This window comes from Schistocerca serialis, chromosome 4 (assembly GCF_023864345.2).
Source record: "Schistocerca serialis cubense isolate TAMUIC-IGC-003099 chromosome 4, iqSchSeri2.2, whole genome shotgun sequence".
In the NCBI taxonomy this organism is placed as follows: Eukaryota; Metazoa; Arthropoda; class Insecta; order Orthoptera; family Acrididae; genus Schistocerca; species Schistocerca serialis.
In genome coordinates this window covers 557,864,725-557,879,560 of record NC_064641.1, presented here as the reverse complement: position 1 = coordinate 557,879,560, position 14,836 = coordinate 557,864,725, and the positions used below count along the sequence as shown (strand labels likewise).

Sequence of the window (14,836 nt, the reverse complement as noted above, 5' to 3'; positions counted from 1 at the left end):
TAAGTTTAGAGCTAGCCCACATATGTAAAACCATTCAGTAACTAGCACCTATCATAAAACATCATTTACTATTTTGTCTGTATATACTTCTTTGCTCGGCTTCAACACAATGCTTGTACCTTCAGAAAACCGGACTAATTCTGCCTCCTGGTTCAAATAAAATGGGAGAGCATTAACATAAAGCAAAAACAGTAGTGGACCTATGATTGACTTCTACTGTAATTTCGCCCCATGCAGATGATGTGGCATTCTTCTTGTATCACTGTTTCTTAAATAGGAACTACACTAGAGTGTACTGTAAAAACTTAACTTCCTTAATAGATTATGATAGAAACAATCAGATGCCTTTGAAAAGTCACAGAAGATCTCATTTGGTGATATTTTGTCATTTTAAAAGTCTCATTATATGCCCAGTAAATGTATAAATAGCTGTGTCAGTAGAGTGAAATCCAAATTGTGATTGACAAAGTACCCCATTACTACACAGATGGGTGACAACCATGGAGTACATTATTTTCTCAAAAATTCCAGAAAAGTACGTAAGTGATGTAGTTATTGCCATCTGTGGAATCACCCTTTTCACAGAGACACCTAACAATGGCATATGTCAATCTTTCAGGGAAAACGCCATGAGTTAATGATGCATTACATAAGTGACTTAGAACATTATATATTATAGTGCCACAACTGTTTAGTGGCATATTGGATATGTTATCCACCCCATATGAACGTTTTCTTTTTAGAGTCATGATGATCGTCCTTATTTCAGATGGGAATATGAGATTAATTAAGTTCATTTAAATGTCACTAAATACAAAATGATAAACTGTTGGAATCTAAGGGCAATTTAACATAGGACAAGTTGTTAAGAGGAAAGTGTAACATACATGGGAATATACCTATTCAATTTTCTTCTAAACAGTATCAGCCAAATAAATAATATTAATGCCTTTAAGCACACAGTTAGAGAAATACTGGAGAAAAACCCATTTTATTCCTAAAATGAATTTTATGGTTATTGGAAGGTAAATCCAAGTGTATGATGCACACAAAAGCTAGAAAATAAAAGTAACTGCCATTCTGTTTTGATAAACAATATCAACATATGTAAAAGTAAACATAAGGAAGTAAGCTATAAGCTGTAAAGAAGAACTTAACACACTGTGAAATGTCATCCATTTATTATGATGTAATCTGTTCTTCGAGGGCATGCTGAAAAGTAGTGTCTCTAAATTTCTTATGCGAAAAAACTTAAAGGTTTTTAAATAAAAAATTGTATTTAAGATTCAACATATTTATTCTTCATGGCTTCATATTTATTTCTCAGCTTAGTAACCTTGGCAATGGACACATTTCTCCCAATGAGAGACCAGTTTGTTGATAGCATCACTTCAGAATGTTTGACTTAGTTGACGGAGCCACAACCTCACCTCTGATTGCACCACTTCATCACAAGCAAAGTGAAGTTCTTTAAGGTTTTCTTTAAGTTTTGGAAAAAAAAAAGATGAAAATCTGAGGTGGCCAAGTTGTGACTATATGGAGGATGATTGATGACACTGAACCCGGATGTCACATTGCTGCTGCTGTCACAGCACTAGTGCATGGCCTGGCATAGTCATATTGAAGGAGAGGGCTCTCCATGTGTGGACAAACTTTTTCTGTGGTTTGAAACTCGTGTACAGCATGCTGTTTCTCTTAGACTGGTGTAGATATGTTGCACATTGCCATTTTACATGCTACAATTCAGAGCCCTCTAGTGATAGAAGGTTGCGACTTGTGTCAGTGAAGTGGGGAAGTCGACCGAGTTATATGCACGGCATGTAATACCTCAACTGATATTGAGAACAGAATAAAAAATTCAGGGGCATTAATTTTCAGCACACTCTTGTTTAAATACACTAAATTGTAAAGTGCACTATGTAAGTGGCTCTGTACAATCAAAATGTCAAGGTCTATATATAATTACACAAGGTGACGAGGGAATTAGATTAGAAAATGCAACACCAAAAGTTGAAGAGTTTTCCTTTGGGCAGTGAGGTAACTGAGGACAGTAGCAGTAGAGAGGATGTGAAACACAGACTGCAAACAGGAAGAAATGCGTTTATGAAAAAGATAAATTTGGTAACATGAAATATGAACTTAAATTTAGGGAGACTTTTCTGCAAGTATTTGTCTGAAGTGAAGCCATATATGAAAATGAAACATGGATGATAAGCAGCATAGAGAATAAGAGGACAGAAGGTTTGAAAAGTCGTACAGTTGAAGATTAGATAGGAGATACCAAAATGATTTGGGGAGAAAAGAGCATAATGGCATTTTTGACTAAAAGAAAGGATCAATTTACAGGACACACCCTGAGGCACCAAGGAATTGTCAGTTTGCCTATGGAGGGAAGTGTGATGAATAAAAAATGTAGAGGGAGACAAATGCTTGGCTATAGTCAGCAGGTTCAAGTGGATGTATTTTGAAATAGTTATGCAGTGATGTAGAAGCTTATGCAGAGTAGAGCAGGATGGAAAGCTGCAGCAAATCAGTCTTCAGACCGAAGATCACAACAGTGAGTAAAGACCCAGGGATGGGATCATTTATACTCACTTTAACTATTGGGTATTGTCTGTCATTGTGAATTCATCTCTATGGCTAGCGTGGTAGTAAGTGAAGTTTATTGTGGTGGCATTGTTTGAAGGTTGACAGTAAATCAATTGACGAGCTGGATTGGGGGTTATAGTTTCCTGTGGTTGACAAATATCCAGACAAAATGATTGTATCATCTTCAAACATAGCGAATTCACTCCTCACTGTTCCTGACTGTTGGGAGTAAGGAAAGTGGCAGTAAAATTTAAATTTAATAAAAATAAATGGATCTTAACCTTTTAAAGTAAGTAACCATTTGATAGGGTAAAGTTTCTAAAAATGTACGTCTGGATTGCGGTCTTGTATGACAGTGAGGTAATTCTTGTGGGATGTCAACTATCAAACATTAGTTAGTGGTATAATGATACCACTTTCTGTAATAGCAGTTCACTTTTGACACAGTCAGAGGCACTCTCTGACAATCAAATACATTGATATGATTTGGAACGATGATGTTCTTTGTGCGAAACTTGAGGATGAAAGTAACTTTTGCATGATGTGTAACTGCCAAGTAACATAGCTTGATGAAACATGGACCATACATAGAAACAATTGTTACAGAAGGCAACAAAGAAATACGCAATGAGATGAACAGAAATGCTACTTTTATTGAAAGACAGTAATCACAATTACAGTAAGTCATCGCGTTTCATGATAGTCCCCTGAACATTACAAAAGGTTGGACGTGGTTCTTAATGGGGTGTTTGATCACCACAGATGGCGATGCATGATCTGCAACATAATCTCAAGCTTGTCCCAAGGTTGATGAGAAGTTCTTGTGGTAGAGTGTTCGATTCCTCCACCAGCATGGTTGACAGCTGCTGGTTGGTTGATGGTGCATGTGGATGTGCAACAATATGCCTCCCCAATGCATCTTATGGTGCTCGGTGGGATTTAAGTCAGTGGAATGGTCAGGGCAGTCCATTCACCGAATATCCTCTCATTCCAAGAGCTCCTCTATTTACATTGTTTGATGTGATTGCGCATTATCAACTGTAAAGGTCATCACACCCCTGATTGATACTACAGTGGTAAAGAGGAAGTTGAGACAAACAGTTTAATAGAAGGATGCCCATACCCAGGAGCTAGGGGGGCCCCGCAGCCCATCCCCCCACCCCCCCACCCCCAAACTTTCAGGGGAAGGAAAATATATACTGTAGTCAGGTGTTTTTCTTTCAAGAAAATGACTTAAAAGTTGGTATTATGCAGATTTTTAACAGGATCAGAACTGGAACTTTTTATGGCTTCTTACAAGTCACTATTCGTCTTCCAAAGTATTAAAAATATTCCATAGCCCCAGGTGTAGACCCCCCTTCTACAAACTGTCATGTGGATACCTTTGGTTTTATGCAGGACACTTGTGGCCTATCAAGTCAAGAAACTACCTCAAATTGGTCTACAAAAACCACCACCTAAGTTAAAGCGCATGCATGCTACGCGAGATTTTCAGTTTTCTTCTGCTCTCCTTGCACAAATTATTATTCCTAGGGGGGGAACAATGAGTAGAACCCTTTTTGTATGAAATTTAGTGAAGCTTAATTTTGTACTGGGACAAATTTCACCAGAGGCCACTGTTTTCGGGTTATTCAAGAAAAATGTAAAAAAGTGACCTTCAAACACACACCCACCACCATGCTAACACATCACCAGTCAGGGTTTTTAGTATGTTGTTCATGGCACTCCCTCCTACCACTGTAATAAAATTTGTGATTACAGGAGTGATTTCCAATATTCCACCATTTTTGGTCTTCATTGACTGGAATATTATGCAGGCTGCTCAGTCATTTGTAAAATCAATGTTTGGGCAAAATTTATCTTGTAATTTTGTGAATGTTAACAGTGTAAAATTAACAGTTAAATAGTGTCGTTTATCAGGCCTTCTTACTACGAAAAAACTGTGCCCCCAAGTTTTAAGTTCAGATCGAATTGTAAAACTAATTAGTTTTTACGGAACGTTTACAAGGGTTCCTTCTTTCATTAGCCTCACTGGCATGGCTGGTTTAAGACCAAAAAGTAATAAGCCGCCACTTGGAGCAAAGCGTTCTAGAGTAAAGTGGTGTTGCTTGGGGCACCAAGCTCACAGGAAAGTTTAAATTTTTTTTTTTTTTTGGGAGGGGGGGTGGGGGGGGGGGGGGTACGACGACGACAGTAGCGGCCGTGTCTGTCATTTTACAGTTGCTCAAATTGAAAATTAACTTTATTGATCGATGCTAATTTAGTGTCCAAAATTATGAAAATAAAAAGTGACATTGGTTTTTATTTGTTTAATTAGAACATCAATGACATTGTGAAAATGCTGTACTGAGGTTATTGGTTACACCATGAAATCAATTTTATGGGATTATGAAGTTTGAATAATTTTAATAAATCATAAGCCAGTTGCTAAGAGTATTTGCTGTGCCGATTCTATTAACTGCCTATTTTTATAGTCTAGGCTCGCATTAATTTATCTTGAAATCTATAAAATCTGCTTTTGTCTGATACTTCAATACACTTAAGTAGAACAAACGACTAAACCATTTACCAGAAATTTAAATTGCAGAAGAAAGGAGGCGGTCTCTTTATTTTGACATATCACTTATCACAGTTTAGACATCAGTCCTTTCTTTTCAATAAATTGTCATCGTTGCTAGCCCATTAAGATGAGTCTCATTAGGTATATCTTAATTCTCATAAGGGTGGAAAAATTGTGCTCATTCATAATCGTTGTCACTGACTGATTAGCCAAGAGCTGTAGAAATCGAAACACATTAGGATAAATCTGACGATCGCGGACAAACAAAGCTTCCATTGTGTTTTGAAGCAACTGCTCCAGTCGACTCAGATGTTGATGAAACAGTTTCAACTCAGCCATTCTCGTTGTTAAATCAGCGACCAATGCACCAGAGGCATAAAATGAATGGAGCTTTGTCTTCGTCATTGATACCCGTGTCTTCAGTTTTTCATGGTGAAGACAGTTAAAGCTGTTAAAAATCTCACAACATGGTAAGAAGCAATCCTGCAGTGAACTAATGAAGGCATCCAGAAAGGATATGAACACAGACATTTTGCAGTAACCCTCAACATCATCTTCAGTATGCTGAATTGCTCAATGTACTTGCCCGGTAGAAATGCGTGGTGGCTTGATTTCATCTCCATTGGCCAAAGCTAATCCCTCGAATACTAAGAAAAGCCAACTGAAAGTATCATCAACATTTTCTCTAATTGCCAGCAGTTTCCTTTTGAAATCCTTGGCAATGTTGATTAATTCTGCAAAATCTATATCTCGGTGCTGAAGTTGACAGCAGATGGTTTCACCCATCGCAAACAGTTCAGAAAGAATTACGAAAAAGACGACAAAATCTCCCTTGGTGATGGCTGCTAACAAATCATGGCATCGAGGGATGTGCTCTTGTTGTCAAATTCTTGAATCAAACAACGCGATAGTATACACTGATGTAAAAAAAATCGTAACACCAAGGAGGAGCTGCGTGACATAAACAAAAGTTGGTGAGCATGTTTCTACATCTGAAAACAGTGTCTATTTCAGTTTTGCACCAGTGGCGCTAGTAGTGCCATTATGAGGATGCAACTCAGTTTCGCTTTAAATACACATTGTAAAGTTCGTTATTGTTAGTTATCTTTGGGGTTGGACATGGTGAGTTGATGTTAGTGGCATATGCCTTTAAGGTGACAAAGATGCCATTATTAACATCTCACTGAGTTTGAAAAGGGCTCGTGTAATAGGTTACAAGAAATTGGATGTTTGTGATATTGCAGAAAGACTTAACAGGAATGTAGCCACTGTACATGACTGCTAGCAGCAGTGGTCACGAGAATGTACGGTCAGAAGAAGACTGGGCTCCATGCAGCCACATGGCACTACCGAGAAAGATGACCGTTGTGTTCGGCGTGGGGTTCTAGCACGTCATACTGCTTCTGTAGCTGCAATCTGAGCAGCAGTTGACGCCACAGTGACACAATGAACTGTTACAAATCATTTGCTTCAAGGATAGCCCCGAGTCAGATGCCTTGTGGCATGCATACCACTGACGCCAAACCACCACCATTTGCGACTTCAGAGGTGTCAAGCAAGAGTTCATTGGAGGGCTGGGTTGAGGTCTGTTGTGTTTTTTTATGAAGGCTAGTTTTGCCTCGATGCCAGTGATGGGTGTGTGTTGGTTAGAATGAGGCCAGTTGCGGCCCTGCAAGCAACCTGTCAGTGCACTAGACACACTGGACCTGCAGCTGGAGTTATGGTCTGGGGTGCAATTTTGTATGAGAGCAGGAGCACTCTTGTGGTTATCCCATGCACCCTGACTGCAAATTTTTATGTCAGTCTGTTGATTCGACCTGTTGTGTTGCCATTTTTAAACAGCATTCCAGGGAGTGTTTTCCAACAGCACAGTGCTCACCCACATACTCCTGTTGTAATCCAGCATGCTCTACATGGAGTCGACATTTTGCCTTGGCCTGCTTCATCACCAGATCTATCTGTGGCGGTTACACTGGTTATTAATGACTAGAATTTCACATATGCAATGGCTCATCTTGTGCTTATGTTAGTCTGTGATCTTGCAATGTTAATCAATTAAATATGTTACCTAGACAAATGTATACCAGAAATTTCACTATTGTACGTTAATTATTTTTTGGCAATGCGATTTTTTTCCATCCTTGAAGTTTTGCACGCTGTGAAGATGCTCAGCCCATCTAGTCAGTGTGGTATGTTTCAAACTCATGACTCAAACATGGGTTAATGATTCAATAGCATCATTTAATATTTGCCGGCACTCTGATAACCCAAAGAAATTACCTGCCATTTCCAGTGTTCCACATGAATTTCTGTTAAGTGGAATGTTGCATGCATCGGCGACTACCAAATTGAAATTATGAGCTGCACAGTGAGAATGTGCAGCTAGAGGGTAGTCCTGTTATATGAATGCATGAGCTGTGCAAGCTTTTCTCGAGATGGATGCAGCACCATCATAGCTCTGACCTTGTAAAAATGAAACGTCAAGACCGTATTTTACCAAGTTTTCAATTATAGATCCAGAAAGTCCTTTGCCAGTCACATAAAACACTGGAGCGATTTGCAGAAAATCTTCACAAATCTTGAGATCTGGGGAATTATAATGGGAACAAAGAGAGAGTTACACTATTCCAGCAATGTCAGCAGTTTCTCAGTAGGAATCGTGAAACCTTTGGCATCAGCTTCCCACGAGTTTGTTATTAAAGCAACTGATGATCTGATTTGGGAATGGGGCACTAATGTACTTGTTGTGTTTACCAGAACCGTACAAACTTATTCATAGGTTTTTGTCACCTTTTGTGTGACAGTTTAGAATGACTCGAAAGTTACCCATGTTCTTGTCATCTTGGTTGTCAATTTCAATGGGCCTGAAGACCCCATGTCCCCCTAAACCACTCTTCTTTTTTTGCACCTGCTACACCAAGCCTTGGTCCAGGCAATGCTTTATATCTATTATCTTGTCCCTTGTCATGTGAACAAAATTGTCACCATTGATTACAGCAGCATTATGGTAAGCGTTGCTCGCATGGATGTTGAAATATTCAACAGCATGCTGCCCCTTCGAAAACTTGGAAGTTAGCAGGGCTTTAACATTTTGATGAATACCTTAACCCGAATTTGTCTTAGCGAAAAACTCGCTGTACTTACAGAAGGCACCGTCCTCTTTGGGAGAATATACCAACCAAAAATATTTCTTCATCGAACTTAGGTAGAACTTATGATTTTGGCCACTTTGCAAACTGAGGAGAAACTTGTAAATTGCGTTGGGTGCAAAAAGGTTTTGGAAATGTTGTTGCTTCATATGGTAGTAAATGTTTTCGTTATTTAATTGAAAACAACCACTTACAGCCTGGTGGTGGATTGTCAGAGCTTGATGTGTCAACAAAAGATGTTGATTTTGCTTCAGAACCCAACAAAGATGGGTGTAAATTGTTTCTGTTGTTTGAATACAGCAGCAGAATATGTGCTGGATCATCCATTTTCCTGGCGTGAGAGGACAGAGTTTCTTCTAGTCATGGTGTTTTGGAGTAGCATTTCAAAAAGTTCCCACTTATTGTTTCGCAATGCATTGTCTTAGCTCTCAAAATAACGATTTCACTGCACTAGCTTCCTAACAGTGTTTTTCACAACACTGTCGTTTCAACAGTTTACTCACTGGTAACACAAAGAAACGCATACGAAACAAACCAGCCAGTGCCTGGTCAGTACATGCTCCAACAGTGTCCACCACCTCTGTAATGCACATTGTTTGTGTATTCATTAACTTTCATTTGTTGGTACTGTAATATGCTGAGACTGAGCTCATAACCTTTGCATTTATGAAACTGAAGTGTGTTGCCGTACTAAAAGAAAATGGAAACATGTTATGTTACTATATAATGGAGCATGTTACTTAAATAAATAATCTTTAACAAACTCTATTTACTATTAACCAATCACAGCATGCAACCACACCATTTATCATCGATTCTCTTTTTTGCAGACATTCGTTCAGAAACAATCTGTTGTTGGCTTATTGTAACAGCATACAACCCGCTTCTTCAAATGTACTAAAGCAGAGGTGCGGTTAACTATTGTTTTCTACCCATAGCGTTATGATATTGTGTGCTGGTGTCTAATAAAAACATGTCTATAATGTCCTATTTCTGGAGGGGGGGAGGGGGAGGGGGGGGGGCGGCGGGACTTAAGCCTGGAGGTCCACCCTGCCTTAAATGCGTGACTGTATAATGTTAATGAAAAGAAGACTGGCAAATATTGAATATGGGAAACAATTCATGTAGTCACAAATTTTAGCACAATGATTGGAGGGAGTGCCTTAACAACATACTAAAAATCTTGTCTGGTGGGGGTGCTTGTGAAGGTGATGTTTTTTTTACGTTTTCCTTGTAACCTGAAAACCGATGCCATTAGCGAATATAATATTACTAATAAATGAAAGGAAAAATAATAGATCTGCTGGAAGATGTGATAGGTGGATGAAAGATTATACACAATGAAATTGAGACTCACCTTAACATTCACAGGAACTGAAGTATACAACAGCGTTAAGTTTCTGTTCTAAAAACATCTTTCTTCATGAGTTAAGACTGAAAATAAGATATGGGAAAATATAAATAAGTCAAATGAAAACTGTAGCTGGGTAAGAAATAAGCGGAAAAGGTACCAGTAGCCTGTAATTCGTAAAATTATTGTTAACAGGGTGCATTATGTTCACTAGGTTGCATCAGCTTTTAAACACACAAACACTGGCACAGAACAATGTAAAGATAGCCCCACAAACAGCTACGTGCACCAAGAATGAACATCAGTCTGAGTAGTAACGGTATGAAACATACTGAAATTCACTATGGTACAAAACGAACATTCAGAAAAGTGATGCATGTTGCCACTTCATTAAGTGTACTCATGGAGTCAGAAGTTTGCAAGTGGTGTAAGGTCTGTGTCTAGTGCTCCTTATCTGGATCTGGTACAATCATATTGTGACAACTGGAAAAACTGTAGCTGTTAAAGCAATCATGATGAAAAACCACGCAGTGGCAGCAGAACACACTGCAGCAATTGGAAACATTCATCATGGTTCAGTACACCATATTGTGAATGATGTGCTCCAGTTTCAAACAGTGTTTATGTGTGAAAATAACATGCAGTTGTCGCTATTCTTCTCTATTGTAGCGCATAGAGCAAGGTGATCATCACCAGATATCAAACCTGGATTGACTGCCACCAACATGAAACGAAGAATGCAGGTAACAAAAGATGTGCTATTTCTTATCTTGCAACAAACCAAACCAAGGGAGTTCCGAGCTTGGCCATCAGCAGAGAGGTTATGCTGACCCTCTTATTAGACACTAAAGGCAGTATCTTTTCAGTTTTCTGTAACACATTTTCCTCTAACTGACTTGTACAAGTCTCTCCATCACTACCCCCATACTGTGTTGCGCATTTTCAAGGTTGGAATCATATGTGGTGAGTGTCATGTCATCAGCAAGCTGCATATGGCACAACTATGGATAAATCATTTATATAACTTACAAACAGAAAATATTGTAGAGAAGACCCCTGAGCTACCCTTTGTAACTGGAAGGGAATCTGACTGTTTATTATTAACTTTGTTATCTGTTTCTTATTATTCAAGTAAGACTGCACTGAGCATACAGCTTTCTCTCCTGTCATGTGATCTAGTTAGTTTCTGCTATGTCTGGGTCTAGCCGTATAGCAGTTAGAGCCGTTCCACCACACAGTCCACCAAATGGGCCAGTGATCTGCACCAGTATCAGTAGTGTGACTGGGTTGCATCAGCAGTCTCTGTGGCATGGGTGTAGTCTTGAGTTGACAGTTGCTGTCAAGTGCCATACACTATCTGCAATGTATAAAACATCAAAAAAGTACAATTTGCGCTCAGAGTAATTGTGCTCAAGGCTATACAGTACTGTACACCATATAGTTATATTAATTAAAATACATGCAACATTGCACGATCCAGTATTATTATAGAACAACAATATATATTATCACTAGATAAATGAAAATATTGCCTTTGTGCCTGTTCATTTGTCACTTAACTGTTGAGAAAACAGAGATGCTTATGTCTCCAGTAAATGTTATTAGTTTTCATCAACACGTTATGAAGGTTATTTTTTTTTGTCACTGTAGCTATTCTTCTCTATTCTATGCTGTCCTCTAAATTTCATGATAATTTTGACTTCTTGTTACCTTCAGTTATTTTCTGATGTTACCTCTGGCTTTTTTTACCCAACTTTTCCTGCACTCACATTTTTCCCCAAACCTACCCAACTTTTTCTGCAATCACATTTTTCCCTAAGTCTACTCTATCTAAATAAATGACAAGACAGAGTTATTTTTTTAATTTTTTGTAACAGCAAGATTTCAGTTTAGTACGTGGTTCAGAATTGAGGTCACAAGAGATGGAATACAAGGTCAGTTGAAAAAGTATGCTCAGTTAAAGAAACACACAAAAACTTTAAAAAGTGTAGTGTCAGAATCAATGTGTTACCATAAAATGAGGCAATTAGAAACAAAACTTCCAAAACAATTTCCATGCTATTGTGTCAGAAGAGAAATGGGAATATCATTAAAAGATTTGTTTGTCTGGGTTGATAGCGAACCAATCTAAGAGGGAAATTATGAATTTCAAAGTTGGTTACCCTCTCAGTTGACATTTTGTTCACTCTATGACAAACATCAGATGTTGTACTGAATTTTATTTTTATTTTTATTTACTCATCAAGTTCCGTAGGACCAAATTGAGGAGCAAATCTCGAAGGTCATGGAACATGTCAGTACATGAAATTACAACATAAACATAATAACAGAAAAAATAAATGTTCATGAACCTTAAGAAAAGTCAGTCCATAAGTTTAAGTAAACGCTATCAGCAATACAATAAAAATCAGCTTAATTTTTCAAGGAACTCCTCAACAGAATAGAAGGAGTGACCCATGAGGAACCTCTTCAGTTTCAATTTGAAAGCGTGTGGATTACTGGTAAGATTTTTGAATTCGAGTGGCAGCTTATTGAAAATGGATGCAGCAGTATACTGCACACCTTTTTGCACAAGAGTTAAGGAAGTCCGATCCAAATGTAGGTTTGATTTCTGCTGATTATTAACCGAGTGAAAGCTGCTTATTCTTCAGAATAAAGTAATATTGGTAACAAGAAACAACAATAAGGAATGTATCTATTGAGAGGCCAATGTCAAAACACCCAGACTCATGAATAGAGGTCAACAAGAGGTTCGTGAACTCACACCACTTATTGCCCAAACCGCCCATTTCTGAGCCAAAAATATCCTTTTAGAATGGGAAGAGTTACCCCAAAATATAATACCATACAACAATAGCGAATGAAAATAAGCAAAGTAGACCAATTTTCGTGTCGAATGATCACTCACTTCCGATATCGTTCGAATAGTAAAAATGGCAGTATTAAGTCTTTGAACAAGATCCTCAATGTGGGCTTTCCATGACAGCTTACTATCTATCTGAACACCTAGAAATTTGAACTGTTCAGTTTCACTTATCATATGCCCGTTCTGTGAAATTGTGTGTTAGAAACTGTAAAAACTGAGTCGTACTGTGATTTAGCATTAGTTTATTTTCTACAAGCCGTGAACTGAGGGCATGTACTGCGCTATTTGAAACCGAGCCAATGTTGCACACAACATCCTTTACTACCAAGCTAGTGTCATCAGCAAACAGAAATATTTTAGAGTTACCCGTAATACTAGAGCGCATATCATTTATATAAATAAGGAACAGGAGTGGCCCCAACACTGATCTCTGGGGCACCCCCCACTTGACAGTACCCCACTCAGACCCCACATCTCAGCCATTATCAACGTTGTGAATAATGTCCTTTTGCTGCCTGCTGCTAAAGTAAGAGGTGAACCAACTGTGAGCTACTCCCCGTATTCTGTAATGGTCCAACTTCTGGAGCAATATTTTGTGATCAACACAATCAAATGCCTTAGTTAAATCAAAAAGTATGCTAAGCGTTCAAAACCTTTTGTTTAACCCATCCAGTACCCCACAAAGAAAAGAGAATATAGCATTTTCAATTGTTAAATGACTTCTAAAGCCGAACTGTAAATTTGATACCTTTTCAAAGGGGACTGATGACCCCAGATGTTAAGTCCTATAGTGCTCAGAGTCATTTGAACCATAGCCTTTTCAATAACTTTTGCAAACACTGATGGCATAGAAATAGGCCTAAAATTATCTACATTATCCCTTTCTCCCTTTTTATAAAGCAGCTTTACTACTGAGTGCTTTAAACACTCAGGAATCTGATCATTCCTAAAGGTAAAATTACAAATATGGCTAAATACAGGGCTAACATGTGCAGCACAGTACTTTAATATTCTCCTAGACACTCCATCATAACCATGAAAGTCCTTAGTCTTCAGTGATTTAATTATTGACTCAATTTCCCTCTTGTCTGTATCACAGAGGAGTATTTCAGACATCAATCTCAGAAAGGCATTTGCCAAGAAAGTTATATGATTTCCTGTAGAAACTAAATTTTTATTTAATTCACTAGCAATGCTCAGAAAATGATTCTTTAATACTGTACATATATCTGATTTATCAGTAACAGATATATTTTTACTGCTAACTGACTTTATATCATCGACCTTGTGCTGCTGACCAGACACTTCCTTCACAACTGACCATATGGTTTTAATTTTTTGTTTATTTCAATTTACTTGCAAGTACCAATCTAAACTGCATTTTTTTTAAAGTTTAAGTACTTGGTAATCAAACTTCCAATTCCCTTTCATTAACCAAAAATTCAGTTTTGTAGTATACCTTAATCTGTCTTTTGGTTCGGCTACTTGAAAATGAAGGATTGTGTTTTTGGAATTTGTGGAGTGAATAGAAACAGTAATCACCAGCGTTGCTTCAGGAGTAGACCAAGAATTTGATGAAAATGGGCACCGTTCTCAACCCAGGAGATTATACTATGACTAGCATGTAAAATTTGTTACTTAGAAGACAATGTCAAAAAAAAGAAGAAGAAGAAGAAGAAGAAGAAGAAGAAGGAGGAGGCCAACCAATTGAATATGTGTAACAGACAAGGAGTCATTTTAACAAACAAACCAAGCCCACCTATTTAATGTTACAATAGGGAAATTAGAGGTATAAACATTTTTATTTGCAAAACAGAATAAAAAATTACAATTTGTGCAGTACCTTTAGCTTTTATACTGAAAAAAAAACATTTTTTTTAACTAGATAAATTTTGTTTCTTATTCTTGTAGATAAAAAACAGATTTTGACCAGTCCCTGTTCACCTCAAAGACCAAAAAATGGAAAAATAGTAAGACTCGCCCTTCTCTGCAAAAATGAAAATGTATAATAACTCAAAAAGTAAACAGTTAATGCAGATGAAATTAGTTCCACTCAAAAGAAGGCTGCACAAGGTACTTATATTGAAATTCTGTAACTCAGTGGACAAATTCATGCTAGATGAATTGGTAATTTGAGCTGGGCACAACTTGTCACATATTCTACTAAGTATATCTGGCTGTTCAGAGAAATACCATTTTAGTGTTAAATTGTCATTTATCAGTAGATAAATTATTGTAACTGTAATGTAAATTTCTGATATATCTCCTGTACACAAATCAGATAGACTGCAAATGTATGTCATGACATGAATAAACCATAG

General features: G+C 37.7%; 1 protein-coding gene across 3 annotated transcripts in view; it reads left to right on the top strand.

Annotated features, from left to right (window-relative positions):
- LOC126475290 (beta-1,4-glucuronyltransferase 1-like) overlaps nt 1–14,836 on the top strand; it is a 55,690-nt gene that overhangs the window by 16,839 nt on the left and 24,015 nt on the right. The window contains exon 1 of one of the 3 annotated variants that reach the window (XM_050103051.1): nt 14,427–14,588. The exons of the other annotated variants lie outside the window; for them this stretch is intronic. Within the exon in view, the coding sequence (XP_049959008.1) occupies nt 14,511–14,588 (78 nt within the window). The 5' untranslated portion in view covers nt 14,427–14,510. Of the gene's footprint in view, nt 1–14,426; nt 14,589–14,836 lie in introns of those variants that run through there. 3 annotated transcript variants of the gene reach the window in all.